At 54.3% G+C, this 19,642-nt stretch overlaps 1 protein-coding gene across 1 annotated transcript; it reads right to left on the reverse strand.

Annotated features, from left to right (window-relative positions):
- Positions 1-683: 683 nt before the first annotated feature.
- Positions 684-15,210, reverse strand: IL22RA1 (interleukin 22 receptor subunit alpha 1). The gene is made up of 7 exons (XM_008148222.3): positions 15,128-15,210; positions 11,600-11,732; positions 10,314-10,492; positions 8,097-8,272; positions 6,826-6,964; positions 2,744-2,865; positions 684-1,689 (listed from the first exon to the last, which is right to left on the reverse strand). Exons 1-7 carry the CDS (start codon positions 15,168-15,170, stop codon positions 772-774), a joined length of 1,710 nt encoding a protein of 569 aa, XP_008146444.2. The 5' UTR covers positions 15,171-15,210; the 3' UTR covers positions 684-771.
- Positions 15,211-19,642: the final 4,432 nt, after the last annotated feature.

Here is a 19,642-nt window from a genome sequence, read left to right on the forward strand (position 1 = left end):
TCCGAGGCTGAGTTTCCAAAGTCGTGAAGTCAGTACTGTAGTTGGTTGTGTCTCCTTCAGGGGCCAGGTGGGCCCATTTCCTTTCCAACCCTGCTCTCAGGATGGGGTCTGAAACGCCCTCCTCGGGAAGGCCCTCCCTCCCGGGGGGTGGGGGGGGGGGGGGGGCGCGGACCTGCATTTCCCTCCGGTGCAGCCTCTAGCTGAGGAATGAAGTTGGAATGCTGCGACTTCAGGCAGCAGCCCTGGTGGGAATGAGCCCCAGGCCGCACCCCTCTCTGGAGTCTTGCCATGGCGGCGCTGCTTCGCACCTCGGCAGAAGCGCAGGTTGTTCTGGTCCTGCCCAGCCTGCTGCGAGGCATCCTTCCCCAGCTCCTTCTCTCACCTGGGGCGTCAGAGGGGGCCGACCGCCCTCTCTGTCCAACTAGATTATGAAGCTGGCCAGGAGCGGGCGAGGAGACGTAGGCTCCTAGAGAACCTTGTGCCCAGCGTATTAGGGGCTGGGCCCCAGGAGTCCCCCTACGTTACCTCCCCTGTGTTACCTCCCCGCACTGACCGTCCGGCCTTCCCTGCAGAGCTCTGCGTACACACTCTCTGGCACACACACATGGGCACAGGATGTGCCTGTCGCTACCCATCTGATGTCCTCATCATGTCTCCCTGCTCCGGCGGTGGTAGGCCCGGCGCCCCGCCCTTCCTCTGGTTCCCTCAGGCCCCCACCGAGGCGGCTGGGCTGGGGGTGACGGGGAAGCCCCAGGCCGTCCTGCTGTCCACTCAGGGCTCCCACCGCACGGTCAGGGCCAGGCCTCTGAAGAGGGAGTCCAGCTCCGTGGGCTGCTCCGGGGCTGAGTCCCCAGGGGCCACGCTCGAGGCCTCAGGCTCGGACCCGGGACCATCGTCCTTGGGACACACGAGGGACTCTAGCAGCCCCCCGGAACGTGAACCCTGGTCCGTGGGACAGCGTGGGAGGGAAGGCGTGTGCAGAGGGAGGGACACCGGGTGGCCCTCAATCTGGACGGAGGAGAGGAGGGGCAGCTGGCCCTTCAGGTACCCCGGTGCTCCTGGCTCCCCCGTGGGCAGCACCGTAGTGTCGGGTGCTCTGTCCGTGTCAACGCACAGGCGCTGGGGGAAGGACTTGGCTTCTTGGGGCTCCTCCATGGCCCCGGAAGCCAACCCCTGCAGGGAGAGGTCAGCAGCTGGTGGCTCTTTCTGGCCCTTAGTCCTGAGGGGTTTGGGACTAGAGAGTGTCCCAGGAGGGGAGTCTTTGCCAGATCCTCCCATGCACACCCCATAGGACGGTGGCCAGCTGTCCGGCGCGGCCTGGGGGGTGTAGGAAGAGACGGCCTGCGGAGTGTAGGATGGGGCTTTAGCCTCGGGGGTGACTTGAGGCGTGTAGGCTGGGGGCCCGACCTCAGGGGCAGCCTGGGGCGCGTAGGGTGGTGGGGAGCCTGCCTGGGGAGGCGGCGCCCGGGGGGGCTGCAGGGTGGAGAGGTCCGGCTGCCCGACGTAGGTGATCTCAGGCCGGCTGTGCCGCGGCGGGGCCCCCGGCGGCTCCCTGGGCGCAGAGACCATGACCTGGGAGTACTGGGTAGGCTGGGCCAGGCCGCCGGGGCCGCTGAGGTCCAGGACGGGGATCAGCACGTGCTCCTGGATGAACCGCAGAGGCTGGAAGGTCAGGACACGCTGGACGTCCTGCTCGGGGACAACAACAGCCCCCGTTAGGGCCCCTTCCCAGCTCCCCGAGGGCGCCTGGCGGGGAGGTCCCCAGGGGAGGCAGAGGCCACAGCAGGGGCCATCGGGGGCTTTTCAAGTGCATATCCCACAGGTCCCTTCGCCTCCCCGAGGTTCGGCTAAGTGCCGGGCGGGAAGGGCAGGGCTGCCGGCCAGGCGCTGAGACCTCTCCCGGGGTCTGGGCTCTCTCACAGGGAGGTTCCCGCTGTGGTCTCCCCGGGAGGTAGACAGTCCAGGAAGTAGATGGCATAGATTTGGGGTGGCCTGGGGGTACGCTCTGGAGGTGGTGGCCCACACTGCTTCTTGCTCAGGGGTTTCTAAGGGCCAACGTAGGGGGCGAGGTGGGAACGGAGGGGGACAGGGGAGACCAGGGGAGTTTTGTAGGAAATGGCTCGTCTGGGCTGTGATAGCTTGTTGCCCTCGAGCCCCTCCAGAGCCCCCTGGAGACCCCGTCCTGGGCTGCGGCCTCTGGGAGGGCCGTTAGCGGACGCAGGGCTGGCGGCCAGGCGGGGGCTGCCATGGGACGTGTGTGGCTTACTCGAAAATGGAGAGATTTCGCATTATCATCTGAAATTCTGACTTCTCTTGAAAAAAAAAAAAAAAGCTAAGATCTGGCCCCACTGGGCCCGCGTTGCCAGTGGGTGGAACTGGCTGCCGTTTAGACCGGGCTGAGCTCGGGGACCCCAGCGCCCAGCGCCCACCGCCCTGCGGCCCTGCAGGGGCCTGCTCTCGGGTCCCACTCCCCCTGTCTGGATGGGGATGCTCCAGGCCGCATGGTCTTCCCTTCCAAGCCCGCTCTCCCCGACACCCGCCCTTCAGTCGCCCCTGCCAAGCTGGCCTCTCACTGCCAGGGGCCTGGCAGGGATAAGACGCCCCGGTCCAAGCAGAACCGACGCCTCGTTTTCTGCTCTGTGTGCGGACCCCTGCATTTCAGAGAGATCTGCCCTGGGCCTACGCCCTCGGCAGCTGGGGTCCTCCCCACCCCTCCCCCTCCAGCCCCAGGTCGGGTGCTCACCAGGGAGTTGGGAGGCTGGGGCGGCTTGGTGACGTATCTGTAGCTCAGGTAACAGAGCCCTGCGACCAGGAAGCCCATGGAGAAGAGGAAGGCCCCGGAGAAGGAGTAGGTCCATGTCCGGTCTGTGTGAGCGAAGAGGCAGGACGGGAGGGGGAGGCCAGGGAGGCTGGGTCCATCCGAGCAGCATGGACGCCAAGCTCCCAGGGCTTCCCGCCCCCTCAGGCTGGGCCTGGGAGCCTCTGCTACAGGAAGGGTTGCAAGAGCACAAAGAGAGAGTCTCCCCCCCCCCCCCCGTCTAAATATTCAGAATCTGTCAATCCTGTTTTCCCGCTGTTTGTAAACATGGTCTACGCTCCCACTGTGACCGACGTGCTTTTCCTAACGAGCTGGGAGGCCTGGTTGGAATTCTGTTCTCGGCTCCTTGGGGAACGGTGCGGACAGGTGCGGGGAGCCTGCCACGGCCCCTGCCCCCCACCCCCCACCCGGCTGCAGCTCACAATGCCAGGGCCTCGCATGGGTGAGGACGCCCCAGCCCACGTGGCCAGGCTCATCCAGGCCCCCAACCAACAGCCAGCTATGGGCACCCTCTGGGCCGAGGTCTGCATGCCAATGGAGTGTCTCCCCTGAGGAGGAAGGACTCCAGAGAGAGCTGCCCGGAGTGGACACAGGCTCGGGGCATTTCCACAGGGAACCTCGGGGCCCAGGGTACTCGGTGTGTCCCAGAGGGGCGGTCACAGGCTCCAGGGGGACTTGTCCACTTGGACCTAAGGACCCCTCATCTTGTGGGGAGGGCCACGCCAGAGCCAGGGCTGCGGGGGGCCTTCTGAAGCGCTGCCCCCTCTCTGATCTGAGGACAGCCTGCCTCCCTGGCGGGGGAGGGGGGAGGGGAGGGAGTGACAGCACAGGGCTGGGTGTTGGGGACCACCTTGCTCAGGAGGCTGCGGGGAAGGAAACAGACGCCTGAGGGCCTTCGTGTGCTCCCTCTCCCATGGTCCCGGCTCCGGGATGGGCACAGCCAGGCAGGCCACACTTCCTGTCACCAGCCCAGGGCGGCCTGGCGAGGGGACTGGGAGGAAGAAGTCATTGGAGCTTTTTGTCTGAAACGGGCGATTGGCGTTATCCAGGGTCCTGACTCTCCAGGGCGCACTCCTGCTCCCGCCCCGGGTGGTTCAGCTGGAGTTGCTGCGCACCAGCTGCCCGTGACCTTGGCAGTCACCGTGAGCGCCGTGGACCGGAGCCTCGACGTCTAGCCCACCCCTCGCCCTCCCCCGGCCCGTGCTCCGGCCGTACCCTGCCCTGCCACATGACACTCCCAGCACGCTCCAGGGAGAAGATATGACCCGACCGTCTCTACGTGACATACCTCATGGAAAACCACTGTCCTTGTGCCAGGACAGGACAGGACATGGAACTTTCCACACGCCGTTTCACCCACGAGGAGACAGGAAGAGAGAATAGAAACAACACTAGCGAGTGGGGGGTTAGACGTCTGGCTCGGCCCCTGAAATGCGGAGCATCCTCCTCTCTGTTGCACAACCCTCTCTGCTCTACCACGTATGAGTGACAGCAGCCAGTGATTATTGAATTCTTAAGCCTGCCATGCCCTGTGCGGGGTGCTCTACTTATGCCATCCCGTCAAACACAGAGAGCCAGGGACACGCCCTGCTTACGTACTAGTATAATGAAGCTGAGTCTCAGAGAGGTTAAGCGACTTGACCAAGGTCACACAGCAATTCAGTGGGAAAGTCAGAATGGACCTGCGTAACTCCAAAGCTCATCCTCAAAGACCCAACATCAGGATGCCTCAGTTTCCTCATCTGTAAAAGATACGGAGTGAGGTGACCCCTACAGTCCTTTCCAGCGTCAAGATACCAGGATGTTGCGCTGTGACCATCCCAGATATCCTGAGAGGTAGATCCAGTGGAGATTCTAGGCTCTGGGGATAAGACAGGCCCCAGGAGACAGGGTCAAGGGCAGGACGTAGCACTCTGAAACGGCAGGAAGGGGAATAAGTGTGCGGTGGAGGCGATTAGCTGCAAACGGAATGGCTAAGGGGTGTTGGAGCTCGGGCTGCAGGATCCGATGAACCTCATTAGGCTTGCTGACCAGCTGTGTGGTCACCTTCAGGTTGCTTAACCTCTCTGAGCCAGAGTCCCTCCTTTGTGAAATGGGGATGAGGCTACCCATCTTGCAGGATTGTTATACAAATCAAACGGGATAATGGAGGTGAAGCTTGGCAATAGAGTAGGGATTTAATAAATGGTAGGAATTGTTATTAATATACCTTATTTTCGAGAATAAGGTGCCTTCTGTGTGCCAGCAGGCAATAGCCAACAAGAAGTGTGATTTATGTAAAAGCGGCATCACATCATGAGCTAGATCAGTGATGGCGAACCTATGACACGCGTAGCCATTTCTGATGACACGCGGCCGCATGCCGAGGATGAAACATTTGCTGCTCCTGAGGATGAAACATTTGCGACTAGAGTCTTGGAGTTAGTTTTTTCCTCAAAGTGACACACTACCCGAGTTATGCTCAGTTTTTTGGCGAAGTTTGACATACCAAGCTCAAAAGGTTGCCCATCACTGAGCTAGATTATGAGAGAACAAGCCAACGGAAGGATGAGGGAGGAGTGGTCCGCTTGTTGTCAAAAAGCAGGGTGGGGCAGGGGCGGGCCAGGAACGGGTGGGATTTGCCTAGTGTGGGCCAGGGGAGAGGGTCAACGGCCATCTACACGCTCCCAGCTTAGCGCCTGTACCACTGGTTTCCTTTCTCTACCTTTCCTCTTGCCAAACTCTATTCTGGTCTCCTGAGTGGCCCTGTCCCCAGGGAGGGCATGCCCCGGGCACGTGGCCAGTGCTGGCTGTTCCACCAGGCAGTCTTCCCCCAACACGCATGCTCTGCGGTGGAGAAATCAGGCTCCTGTGGGCTTTTGGGGCGACTGATGAGTTGAGTTTCTGAACAAAACTGAGGACTAGCACCGACCTGCGGCCGAGTCTCCCAGCTGCAGTCATACCCTAGGCCAGTGATGGCGAACCTATGACACGCGTGTCAGCACCGACACGCGTAGCCACTTCTGGTGACACGCGGCCACTGAGGCGGCCGCATGCCGAGGATGAAACATTTGCGAAATAATGTTTTTTCCTCAAAGGGACACACTACCCGAGTTATGCTCAGTTTTTTGGCGAAGTTTGACACACCAAGCTCAAAAGGTTGCCCATCACTGCCCTAGGCCCACGCGGGCAGCCGCCGCTCCTCGGTTCATCAGGACAGAAATCACCGGCTGACATCATTCATCTACTAGTAAACCAGATGACTAAGGTGGCGTCTGGCTCTCCAAATCCAACTCACTGCTATCCCTTTCATCCTCCAAACTCGCTGCGCTGAGCATTACATTCCCATCTGTCTGTGAAAATAAACACCAAAAAGACGTCACCCCGCTCATGAAGAGAGTCGAGTTCCAACGTGCCAGAGGAAGAGAGCGTGGGGCCATCTCGCCGAGCCAGTGACTCAAAGCTATTTCCGTAGCAGCCCAACGGGGAGAGCGTGGCCTCCAGAATGAGGCCCGGTTCGATCCCTCAGCACCTGTGTGATCTCGGGCAAGTGACTTAACCACTCTGACCCGCCTCCTCATCTGTCAAGTGAGGGTGATGTCAGGGTTGCGCTTAGTCGTGCCTGGCCCCTGGTTAGCTCGGCACAGATGCTAGCTCTCACTGCTCTTGTTATTATTTGACCCTGGGAGATATTGAGGGGCCTTTTTATCTCCTCTGCGCTCCCCCTGCAGATAATCTCCCAGCGTCTGTCCCCGGGCTTAATATTAAGGTGCAGTTGCTTTGCCGGGGTGCACACTATGCAGGCCTGAGAGAGGAAATCCGGACCCAGGCTGGAGGCTGGAGATTAAACACGGGCGATGATAACCCATCAGCTACTGCGTTTGTGGGTAAACAAAGACCGACTTTAATAACCGCCCTTCTCAGCTTCTGAGAGCACTACCCCGCCTCGCCTTGGTTACAGGGAGGAAAGCGCACAGTCAAGACTTGAATTCAGGAGCCCGCCTCCCTCGGGCGCCAGCCACACTCACCTGGCAGCGTCCTCACGCGGCACATGTAGGGGGCACTCTCTTTGGACCAGGTTGGAACAAAAATGGTGATGGTCCCAAGGAACTCCGTGTCAGGGGTCAGGCCAATGAACTCGTATTCTCTCTGCTTGCCTCCAAGGTTCTGAAATTGGCAGGGGACCCAGAGTGACTCCTCTTATACACCGACCTTCCCGCGGAGCCCAGGTCGCCTACACGTCTCACACCGCCGCCTGGGTTACTGCACTTAGTGCACGGGCACCACCAGCTCCCAAACCAGAAAGGGCGGTCAGTCTGCCGGGCTCCGTCCCCATCCCCCTGCCTCCTGCTTTATCCCCAAACCTAGTCAGTCACCAAGCCCCACGTGCTCTCACTTAGCAGAGTGTCTGGTACGTAGTAAGCACTCAGTAAATACTAGCTGCTGTTATCACCACTACCTGACCACCACCGCCACCACCAGCACCATCATCACCATCACTGCTACCACCACCACCATCACCACTACCTGACCACCACCACCACCAGCATCACCATCACTGCTACCACCACCACCACCACCACCACCACTACCATGACCACCACCATCACTGCTACCACCACTACCATGACCACCATTACTATGACGACCATTTCCATAACCACCATCATCACCACCACCACCACCACCACCACCATCACCACCACTACCTTGAGTGCAGAAATAGTCAATGGAATTATGAATTAGTGGCACATGCTGGGGGGAAATACCACATATTTTCTGAATACAAAAAGAAATAACTTGTGTATTGTTTGACAATTCATGCCCTTGCCTTGCAGCTCTCATTATCACAGATCTTAAGGCACTGCCTGTATCCAGTTCCCACCAATAGTGGAGAACCAGCCAAAAGAAATGCAGTGGTAGCGGCGGATTCCAGCATTACCGGAAGGGGACACCGGAGGATGTTAATAGAGGTTGTTCCCCAGAATGTCAGAAGACATTAGGCAAAAAGTTAAGAAAACCAATATTGTGCAAAATAAAAGGTCAAATACGTTTGGGAGAAGTTGTGTCAAACACAAATTGGAACTGGGGTCTTGGGTGCGCAGGACTTGTCAGAGACTTTAGCGTGCTATTGTGTATGTGACTCCACTCGGGAGAGGCTGTGGACATGGGTTGGAAAATGCTAATTTATGTAACACATCTCCTTCCTACTTAAAGCAATGCAGATCTAGCTGAGAGGGAAGTGGGTTTCCCAGGCAGGGAAGGACCAGGGTGGCACATGTAGTTGCCATTTATTTACCATTTGGTAGGTTTTGTTGATGTGGAGGTCTAAGCGGTAGAACAGGTCATGGAAGATGTCCTCCAGGGTCAGCCGGTGGCCATCCCGGTCCCGGAGGGGCGTGGAGGTGGGATGGATAATCATCTGGATGGATCTCACCGCGGGGATACAGGTCACATCAGGTGGCTTGATGGTGGCTGGAAAAAGGGAGAGAGGAAGGAAAAGAAAGAGATTGGAACCAGCCAGTAGTGTGTGAGGCTGCCCTGGACCACGGGAAAGGTCTGCTTCCCTGCTCCTCCCACGCCAGCCCAGCTACGCGTGACCTCCTGGCTCATAGGTTGACTGCCAAACAGGCGAGAAAAGAGAAGTTCTGCAAGCAGCTGGCGTTTGGGTTTAAGGATGGCAAAGGGGTGACCAAGAGTGAGCAGGAAGATCTCGGGGAGAGGGACACTGGCCCCTAGGTGGTTGATCATGCCTTTGGCTCAGCACGCCTACATCCTTGGCCCTTCACCCCAGCTAGAGTCTGCCTGGAGCACCCTTCCCCCTAGCCTCCTGGCAGACAGCTTTAGGGACTGATGATGGTTCAATGACATGTTCAGGGTGCCCAATATTATTGATTCAACTCAATGGCCAGGCCTAAGAGTTTAGTCTTTCTTCAGACAGACTTTCTAAATAGCCAAATGGCCTTGACTGGTTTACAAACCCCTTTGGCAATTGAATGAATGCAACGGTTCTTCTCTCCTCTAAAATGGACATATGCAAAAAACTTGCCCTCAACTTGAGGGATTCATGAACCCCACTTCCCCTAAAGCTAATTTATGAAAACCCTCAAGGGTCCATTGACCTCCAAGATCAAAAACATCTGAGCCAAAAGAATGTTCACTTCAGTGTTTATAAAACTGAAAAACCGAATTAAATGTCTTCAAAAGTGAATTGTGGAAGTAAGTTAAGGTACCTGTATAGAATGGATCCTTTTTAAAAAATGTATTTTTTATAGATTTCAGAGAGGAAGGGAGAGAGAGAGAGAGAGAGAGAGAGAGAGAGAGAGAGAGAGAGAGAAGAGAAAAGAGAGAGAGAGAGAGAGAGAGAGAGAGAGGAGCATCAATGATGACAGAGAATCATTGATTGGCTGCCTCCTGCACGCTTCCCACTGGGGATCAAGCCCACAACCCAGGCATGTGTCCTAACTGGGAATCAATCCGTGACCTCCTGGTTCATAGGTTGACCCTCAACCCCTGAGCAACACCAGGCCTAGAATGGATCATTTTCAGCAGTGAAATATCATGCTATGAAAAAATGTTTAATGGGCACGGGCAAATAAATGCCCAGGATACCACTATATGAAAACAAGCAGCCAGATTATCAAGGAGTTAGCAACTGCGGTCATGTTTAAATGTTCAGATTATTTGGGGTTACTGTTGTGTTTCTTTGTGTATTTCTACATTTTCAACAATTTCTACAATAAACATGTATTAATTGAACAAGACAAGAAAAGAATAAAATAGCTTGTTTAATTTTTTATTTTCTTAAGAAAACCATGTGGTTGTTGAGTTAGTAAACATTGTCACCTGCTTAACTAGCAATGGGAATTTGCCAAAGCATATTCCTTCCTTCCTTCCTTCCTTCCTTCCTTCCTTCCTTCCTTCCTTCCTTCCTTCCTTCCTTTATTCCTTCCTTCTTTCATCACTTACAAATGGAGCATCTCCTGTGTGCCAGGCACCATGTTAAAGTCTGGGAATACGGTGAATTCCACACCCACACACGCCCTCACGGAGCTCACGTGTCAGCGGTGGAGGCCGGTGATATACAGGGAAGCAAAAAGGAACTGAAGATCAGGATATGAGCGATGGAGACAATGAACAGCTGATTTTGATAAAGAATACCGGGTGGTGACCTTGTAAAACCAGGTTGGGGGCAGGGAGTGGGGATGCTCACATAGGAGGTGATGTGGAAGCTGAGATCAGGCTCCGGATTGGAACAGAGTCAGAGGAGGAGTGTGTGGGTGGGGGTGGGGTGGGGTGGGGGGGACCGAGTTCAGAGGCCTGGGGTGTCGTGGAGAGAAGATGAAGGTGGCCTGAACCAGAGGGTGTGGGATGGAGATGAGGATGAACCACCCCCCGGGGGAAGTTCTCCATCAGGATGCCTTCCCTAAAAGCCACCCCCCTCGCAGCCCCGCTCCCCACCCATGAAGGCAGAGCCCTCCTGGGCCCCCCGGTAATAAGAGGGGCTCCTACTCACTGTGTTGCAGTGAGCTGAACCGCTCGGTCATCTTGGTGGCTGACCGGCCTCCCGCGCCGGTGGCGGTCACCCTGGCGTAGTAGAGCTCCGTGAGGCTGCCCGTCTCCATGGTCAGGTTGCAGAATTTCCGGGTGATCCGCTGGCAGCCCTTCTTTGCCAGCCACTCTACCTCTCCGTACCTGCAGGCCGGGAGGGGCCGAGCACACCTTGCATGAATAGGCCTGGTGTCAAGCCTGTGGTTTATTAAGAATGATAACGATATCTAATATTTACTTAGCATGTTCTGTGTCCCAGGCCTTTTATGTGGATGATTTGTTAGTCCTCACATCGATCCCGTGAGATTCAGACATTATTCTCGCTCCTTTTCAAATAAGGAAGCTGGGGCTTAGGAGTAAATTATGCCCAGGTGTTGTTGTTTGTTTTTTTTTAAAATATATTTTATTGATTTTTTACAGAGAGGAAGGGAGAGGGATAGAGAGTTAGAAACATCAATGAGAGAGAATCATTGATTGGCTGCCTCCTGCACAGCCCCTACTGGGGATGTGCCCACAACCAAGGTACATGCCCTTGACCGGAATCGAACCTGGGACCTTTCAGTCCTCAGGCTGACGCTCTATCCACTGAGCCAAATCGGTTAGGGCGCCCAAGTGCTTGAAGCATGCTTCAGGGGACCAGGATTTGAACCCAGCCGGTCTGAATCCACATTCTGGGCTCATTGTCACCATAACCCATTGGGGCAGGCACTATCACCCCACTTTACAGATGAGGGAACTGAGGCTCAGAGAGGGGGAGTGACTTGCCACAGGATGAAGTGGCAGGACCAGGAATGAAAGCTGGGTTTGTAGACCCCTGAGCCCATGCCAACCTGCCTTCCCTGTGGGGGACCGAGGGCATAGGTACCAAGGGGTGGGCACAATTTTGTGTTGGCTTAGTCTCACCAATAATAGTGAAACAATTATTTGCGGGGTACCAGTGTCCATGACTATCCACCTAACAACCTTATGATGAAGGTACTATCGCTATTCTTACTTTATGGATGGGGAAACTGAGGCTTGGTGTGGTTACCCAATTGTCCAAGGTGATATAGGTGAGGGCTGGCATTCAAACCAGACCCATACTTTTAACCATTATTTCATCCTCCCTCTGCAAAAGAATCAAAGAGCAGAGCTACATTGGGGGGCATAGCTCCAGTCCGGGGTGGGGGGGACACGTGGAAGGGGGCGTTTTCCTGGAGGGGCTGGTTTCAGAGCAGGGTCAGAAGAGGTCATGTTGGGAGGGAAGCCTACGTCTTATACTCGACGCTGTAGACTGTGTCTGGGGCGCTCTCCAGCCCGCTGTCCCACGTCAGGATGTTTTCGAAGTTGCTGGACTGGAATGTCACGCGCTGGAGAAGATCTGAGGTGTCTTCAGCAATGTGAGCTGCAGGAAGGGGGAGCAGGGTGAGCAGAAGGCCCGCGCACCCCGCCCCCCCAGCACAAAGTGTCCAAGGAGGGGGAGTGAGAAACAGCACCCGCCCCCTCACCAGAGACTGTGCTCACGGACCATCGCTGCTCTCCGTCACTTCTTAGTTTCCTTTATTTATTTATTTATTTTTTTTAAAATATATTTTATTGATTTTTATAGAGAGGAAGGGAGAGGGATAGAGAATCAGAAACATCCATCAGCTGCCTCCTGCACACCCCCAACTGGGGATGTGCCTGCAACCAAGGTACAAGCCCTTGACCGGAATCGAACCCGGGACCCTTCAGTTCGCAGGCCGACGCTCTATCCACTGAGCCAAACCGGTTAGGGCCTTAGTTTCCTTTTTATTGCGCTATAATTCACATTCCGTAAAAGTCACCATTTAAAGCACACAAGTCAGTGGTTTTTTAAAGTATATAACAAAACTGTGCAACCATTACCACTATTAAATGCCAACCATTACCATTAGCACATCACCCTGTGTCTATTAGCAGTCTACTCTCCATTCCTCCCCTTTTCCATGCTTAGGCTACCACTAACCCGCTTCCTGCCTCTATGGATTTGCTATTTGGACTTTTTATATAAATAGTTATACAGCATGTGGCCTTCGTGTCTGACTTCTTTCATTTAGCACAATGTCTTCAAGGTTCATCCATGCTATAGCATGAATGAGTGCTGAGTAATATGCCACTGTATGGATATACTGTATTTTGTTTATCTATTCATCAGTCGATGGACGTTGGTATTGTTTCCACTTTTTGGTTTTTGTGACTAATGCTGCTGTGAACATTTGTATACACATTTCCAAACGGACATGTGTTTTTAGTTCTCTTGGGCTTTCAACTAGAAGTGAAATAGCTGGGTCTTATGGTGACTCTATGTTTAAGTTTTTGAAGAACTGTCATCCTGTTTTCTGAAGTGGCTGCACCATCTTACATTCCCACCAGCAATGTCTGAGTGGTCCAATTATTCCACATACTTTCCAACACTTGTTGTTATCTCTCATTCACTTCCTTTTTAAAAATATATTTTTATTGATTTCAGAGAGGAAGGGAGAGGGAGAGATAGAAACATAAATGAGGAGAATCATTGATCGGCTGCCTCCTGTATGCCCCCCTACTGGAGATCAAGCCCGCAACCTGGGCATGTGCCCTGACTGGGAATTGAACTCAGGACCCTTTGGTCCACAGGCCAATGCTCTATCCACTCAGCCAAACTGGCTAGGGTGCTCTCATTTGCTTCATAACACCACCTGAAGTTGGTATCCTCACTCATACTTTAGAGATAGTCAACTTAGACGTCTAAGAAGTAACTTGCCCAAAATCAGTAATTTCAATCAAAGATAAAGAAGATGTTTGTAAATTCCTGCCTCTCTGCTAGCCAAACCAATCCCTGTCCACCTACTATCTGCCTTCTTAGGAAGGCAAAGGCTCTATTGAGGTCAGAACAGAAAGCGGCTTCCAGTGGGGTAGTAAGGTCAAGGGCAGGAAAGAAAGAGGTTGGGATTTGAGAGAAGGCCAAGGTCTGTCGGAGTGGGGGGAGGGGGGCCTTAGCCTCCTGTAATGAAGAGGTAGGGTCTGCAGTGCGAAGATGGCTCATTATCCTGTGGGCTGTATGGGTTGAGGGAAGGCAGGTGGCTGAGGCTGGAGCATGCTCAGGAGGCCATGGCCCCGGTTGGGTGGAGTTCCCACCACTAAGGAGGGAACTGAAGTTGGCTCCCTGAAATGGGGTGGCTGGACCTTGGCCGGGCCCCCTCTTTTAGGAGGTGTCAAGAGCTAACAAGTTCTCCCCTCTCCTCCCACCCCACTCATTCCTTTTCCTCCTCAAATGCATCGTCCGTTCCTCAGCCTGTGTCATGTCTACACTTCCCGGATGAAAGTCTACATTGTGAAATCCCGGGGAAACCTGTGTTGCAGAGGCTGACAAACTGTAGATTTTATAAAAGAAAGTTTGCACATTTTAATGAATAAATAATTTTATGTCAACCAGATGGGAAGCTGAGGAAAAACAAACAAACAAAGGCAATTCAACATGCTCTGGAATCAGCCTGAGAAAGCTGGGGTGAGCGAACCGGGGTCCCCGGAGTGACCTTACCAACTCTTACCAACCTCCCAGGGACTGCTTCCGCTGGGTTCCCTGTCTTAAAGGGCCAGGAGCCTCCATGGCTCCCAACCAGAACGGGTGGGGGTCTAAAGGAACACATCTTGGTGTCTCTTGAGGATGCGTATCTTCCCAGCTTATCTAAGGCCAGGTGTGTTGGGCCTGGTGCGATGGCAGGGAGAGAAGACACTGGAGGGGCCGGGGCAGCAGCTGGGAACACTGCGGGTCCCGTCAGCACTGGCCGGGAAGCTCTGCCCTTTGTGGGCTCATCCTGCTCTTTTTTTTTTTTTTTTAAATATATATATTTTTATTGATTTTTCACAGAGAGGAAGGGAGAGGGATAGAGAGCTAGAAACATCGATGAGAGAGAGACATCGACCAGCTGCCTCCTGCACACCCCCCACCGGGGGACGTGCCCACAACCAATGTACATGCCCCTGACCGGAATCGAACCTGGGACCCTCCAGTCCACAGACCGAGGCTCTATCCACTGAGCCAAACCGGCCTCGGCTCATCCTGCTCTTGAACGGCAAGGCCTTGCCCGGGCCATCTCCCCCTCTCCAGCAAGGACTATGCTTTTACTTCCTGAGAAAGTTCCTTGAATTTTATTAAGCTTCTTGGAGAGCAGACACACTCTAGGATCTCACCCATCTGCCAGGAAGTTCTCCTTAAGGATGAATCAAAACATCCACCTGCCCCGCCGGGTGACTCAGTTGGCCGGAGAGTCGTCTTGTGCGCCAAAAAGGGTTGCAGGTTCAATTCCCAGTCAGGGCACAGACTTAGGTTGTGGGTTCGATCCCCGGTTGAGGCACATATGGGAGACAACCGATCAATGCTTCTCTCTCACATTGATGCTTCTCTCTCTCTCCCTCTCCCTTCCCTTCTTCTCTCTCTCTCTCAAATCAATAAAAACATATCCTTGGGTGAGGATTTAAAAAAATCCACCTAATTGTATTTGAAAACTCTGCCCTTTCATCCCCTTTGGAAAGGGCCAGGTGGCTTAGGACCTATTCATGCTGCACACTTGGCCACTGTGGGAGAAAATGCTCTTTCAGCTCTAGCAAGAAGGACTGGAAGAGGCCCCTTGGGGTGTGGAGGGAGGCAGGGGTTTGCCCACCCCGTCCCAGTGTGCAGCTCAGTCCCAGCAGAGAAGAAACTGAAACTGGCTGTCCTGGGCCAGGCAGGGTGCAGGGAGATGCCCCTGATCACTGGCTCCCGGAGCAGGTGGGGGCCACAAGGTGATGGGCACTCACCGGCCAGGGATCCCGCAGCCAGGATGGTCAGTAGCGTCCTCATCGGGCCGCCGCCGGGCACACAACCCTCTTGGCCTCCCCTCCGGGCCAAGCGCCGAGGGAGGCTGGGAAGCTTTGCCGCCTTGGCAGCTGGCTCCACCTGGCTCAGGGCTCAGGGCTCAGGGCGGGGCCAGCCGGTGAGGGTGGGACCTGAGCAGTGGGGCGCGGGTACAAAGGTGCCTGGTGTGGGTGCTTCGGAATTCCAGGTCCTGGGTGGGAGTGAAGGGAGTTCCTTTCCTAGATGCAGAAAGTAGCAATGGTGACGGGCCGGCCTGTTTATCTGGTCTGGTGGCTGATTCACCCCAGGACTCTTCAGTGGTTATCAGGGAGCTGAGAGGCAGGAAAGGCAAAGAGAATCCACGCCATATGCCTTATCAGAGAGCAATTTGGCACGGTGTAGCAAAAGCCTGGAGCGCGTGCATGTTGCCCCAGTAGTTCCATTTCCAGGGGTTTCCCCTAAGGAAAAGGCCTGGACCAGGGAGCAGAAAGCATATTCCAGAATGTTCCTGCGGCGAAGGAAAAGCTAAGACTTCTTGGCTTTGCTCTGGCAGGAGGTGTAGGCCGTTGCTGCCCCCTGTGCCCCATTGAAAGCAGGTCCCCATGCGGGAGGATGGGATGGGGATAGCCTTCCTCCTAGGGAGGCTGCTGGCACTTGAGCCTTTGAGGCCTGGGATCTGCTGAAGGTTAGGGAGGAAAGTACAAAGCTCAAACTCTAGGGACTGTCTATTGTGCTAGAGCTGGGGGCAAAATTCATGAGTGGCCTTTAGTTTGGGACAATGAAGATTCCAACTGCTCACCCAGACTATCATTCTCCCAGGAGCTGTATCCATAGGGATTAACGTGAAGTTCGTTGGGATGGGTGTTTAGGAAATAATTCTCTAAATAATTTAGGAAACATTTTCTCTTCCTCACTGGACCTCAGGGAACATTGAAGGGGCCTGGACTCTGGTTAGGGCGGACATGGCCAGAGCCCTCTGGCCCTGGGGAGGGTTTGGCTGACCTAGGGACCCGGCGGGCTGAGGCCAGTAGCAGGAGAGCTGGCTCCTAAGGGCTTGCCTTTCGGATGTAGTAGGCTGTGATAGATCTGCAGTTAAGTTTTCCTTTGCTGGGCTGTAATTGCTTTCTATCAGCCCTCACTCTTCGGTAAAGTTTGTTTGACAAAACAGCCAAATTTGAGCTGTGCTTTGGGAAAATTGAGGGTTGCCTTGTGCCAGTCATGTCCTGTAATTGTAGGAAACTACGTTTCCCAGACTCCTTTGTCAACTGCTTCCTGATAGGTTTGACCAATGGGACACATGAAAGAGCTGGAGGAGAGAAATCAGGGTCCTTCTTCCCCTCTTTCTTTGCTTTGAGTGGCATCCCCAGCAATGGCTGTGTGTCCTCTGGAGCTCCGGCTCCCTCCAGCCAGGCAGCCACCAACGTCTTTCTGTCAGGTGGCCAGCACCTGGTAACATGTCTCTCCCCACTCTTCCCCAATTTTGCCCTTTAACTCAAAGGGCGGAGCAGTTTCCTCCTTGGTTCATTAGTTCTTCCATCATCTGGGTAATCAACTCCCTGGTATTCAAGTCCCTGGGTTTGGAAGCCTGAGAGGTTTCTGTGCTCCTGAATGGACCATGGTGTGTGCAGGGCCTTTGATGGCTTCAGGGACAAGGTGTGTGAGGTGATCATGGCCAGAGAAACAGGTTACAAAGGGAGAGGAGCAGTCGCCAGAGCCACCCTGGCTGCTTGCAGAGAGGATGGATCTGTGGGACATGAAACCTTCCTCAGGGACTCTCAGAAGCATGTGGAGGGAGGAACTTGATGGTAGAACCAGCCTTCCAGTCGTTCTGAGGGACTATGGTTATGTAGGAATGAATGGGAAGGGGGACACCTGAATTGTTAAAGAACTTGGGGATACACAGACTTCATTTCTTTCTTTTTTAAAATATATTTTTATTGATTTCAGAGAGGAAGGGAGAGGGAGAGATAGAAACATCAGTGATGAGAGAGAATCATTGATTGGCTGCCTCCTGCACGCCACCCACTGGGGATCGAGCCCTAAACCTGGGCATGTGTTCTTGATCACAATCGAACCTGGGACCCTTCAGTCCGCCAGTTGACGCTCTATCCACTGAGCCAAACCAGCTAGGGCCAGACTTCATTTCTAATAGTAAAAACACAAAACCAGTCTCCATGTCCAACAACAGGGATTTGGCTAAATGAATAATGGTCTGTCCACCCAATGTGAGATGAATGCAGCCTTCAAAGTAATGTGGGAGAAAAGTGTCCCGTGGCCTGGTAAACATTCACCATGTTTTGTCAAATGACAAGAAGTGCAGCATAGATTACATAAAGTACACGCCTGGTTAAAACACACACTTACACACGTAGAGAGAAAAGTCTTGGAAGATCTAATATGAACATATCAATGGAGTTATCTCTGGGTGGTAGTAAAATTGCAGGGGATTTTTATTTCCTTTCCTTGGCTCATCTGCATTTTCTAAAGTTTTTCTAGGAAATATTTTGTATTAAGGAAAAGCAAGATCAATGAATAAAACAAACAGGCATTAAAGAAGAGCCTTTGTGAAATGTACGATTGTCTGGTCACTGAGCTGTTCACCGGAAACCAATACAAAATAACACTGAAGCCGTAGCTGGTCTGGCTCAGTGGATAGAGCGTCGGCCTGCAGACTGAAGGGTCCCGGGTTCGATTCTGGTCAAGGGCACATGCCTGGCTTGCTGGCCTGATCCCCAGTAGGGGGCGTGGAGGAGGCAGCCAATCAATGATTCTCTCTCATCATTGATATTTCCATGTCTCTCTCCCTCTCCCTTCCTCTCTGAAATCTATGGAAATCTATAATAATAAAAGCATAATATGCAAATCGACCGAATGGCCGAACAGCAGAATGACCGTCTGGACGACCACGCTATGACACCCACTGGCGCCAGGCCAGCCAAGGCGGGTGCGATGTGATTGGTCTGGGGCCCCGCCATCGCCCCATGATCGCCCCACAGAGGGAGACCCAGGCCACCGACCAGAGGGCTGCGGGGGGTGGACGGGGCCTCCCTCTGTGAGGGCGACCCATATGGAGCCTTGGCTGGGTGGGCAGGGCCTACCTCTTTGGGGCAATCAATCATGGAGCCCTGTGATCGATTGCCCTGCAGAGGGAGGCCCAGGCTACCTGGCTGGCAGTGCTGTGGTGGGTGGGTGGGGCCTCCCTCTGTGGGGCCATCGATTGCGGGGCTCCTGGACTATGAGAGGGCGCAGGCCGGGCTGAGGGACTCCCCCCACTGAGTGCACAAATGTCATGCACTGGGCCTCTGGTATATATATTTTAAAAAATAACATTGAACGTGAACTGTAGTTAAAAAAAAGACGTGCCTTTGCACGGGCTACACCCTGCTCCTCGAATGCCATTTCCTCTCCCTTAGCCAAACTCCTTCTCCTTCGAAGTCCCCGGGGATGGGTTCTCTTGCTGCAAGGTGCTGTGACAACTGCAGCCCACCACACTGTCCCTTTAAAAATCCTTCTAGAACTCTAGTCCACCGCACCTTGGGCATTTTCCAATGCTGTTCCTCAGTTGTGCTCCTGTTTAAGGTGGGAAAGGAGACTCCCGTCAGGGCAAGGTGGGACAAGAGGACCATCTTCAAATACCAGAGGGGCTGTTGCAGGGAGAAGGGTCTCGTCCCCCTTTGGGTAACCACCTCTAAACAGGAAAACCAGGGGACTGGGAGGGGACAGACGAAGAGGCACCTTTCCTTGGATTTAAGGAAATAGCTCTTGTGATGAGGGGGTGGCTGACTTGAAGATGGGCTGCTCTTGGTTGCTGGGGGTGTGCAGGGAGAGGCCGTGACCCCTGGGGGATGCTCCCTGGACCACTTTATTCTCTGGTCTCTGAAGCTCAACGGTGCTTGTCTCCCAGTGAGAGAGAAAGGTTCTGCGTGCAAAGAGCACACCGGGTGTTTCTCTGTACCCTCCACGTGGCTGAACGTAGAGAACGTACAGCATCGACATGGCATTGACCTTTATAGCGGCAGATGCACCTGCTGATTCTCTCTGGCTGGACTGCCGGGAAATGCACCTGCTTTCTCTCTGATAAATTTCTCCAGCACGCATTGCACCGTCCTGCCTCCGAGCCTTTGTACAAGCTGTACCCGCTGCACAGAATAGCCGCCCCACCTCCTTTTTTGCCGCCTCGTTCTTGTTCCTTCTTCAGCTCTCTTCTCGGATTCACCTCCTCCGGGAAGCCTGGCCTGTGTGAGCCACTCACCTGGGTGGGTTAGGAGCCCCAGCTCTCAGCTCCCGTGGCCCCGTCTCTCCCTCATCCTAGTGTGTGCTGCACCATATTATCTCCCTCTCCCCCCTCTCCCCCCACCCCCCCCTGCCCCCGTCATTGGTTATGGGGACAAAGTATATGACTTGCGTTCCTTGACATCTCAGCACCCACCACGAGCTGGCCCAGAGCAGGGACCTGGTAATGTTTGCTGACTGGATGG

This window comes from Eptesicus fuscus, chromosome 9, assembly GCF_027574615.1.
Source record: "Eptesicus fuscus isolate TK198812 chromosome 9, DD_ASM_mEF_20220401, whole genome shotgun sequence".
Taxonomy (NCBI): Eukaryota; Metazoa; Chordata; class Mammalia; order Chiroptera; family Vespertilionidae; genus Eptesicus; species Eptesicus fuscus.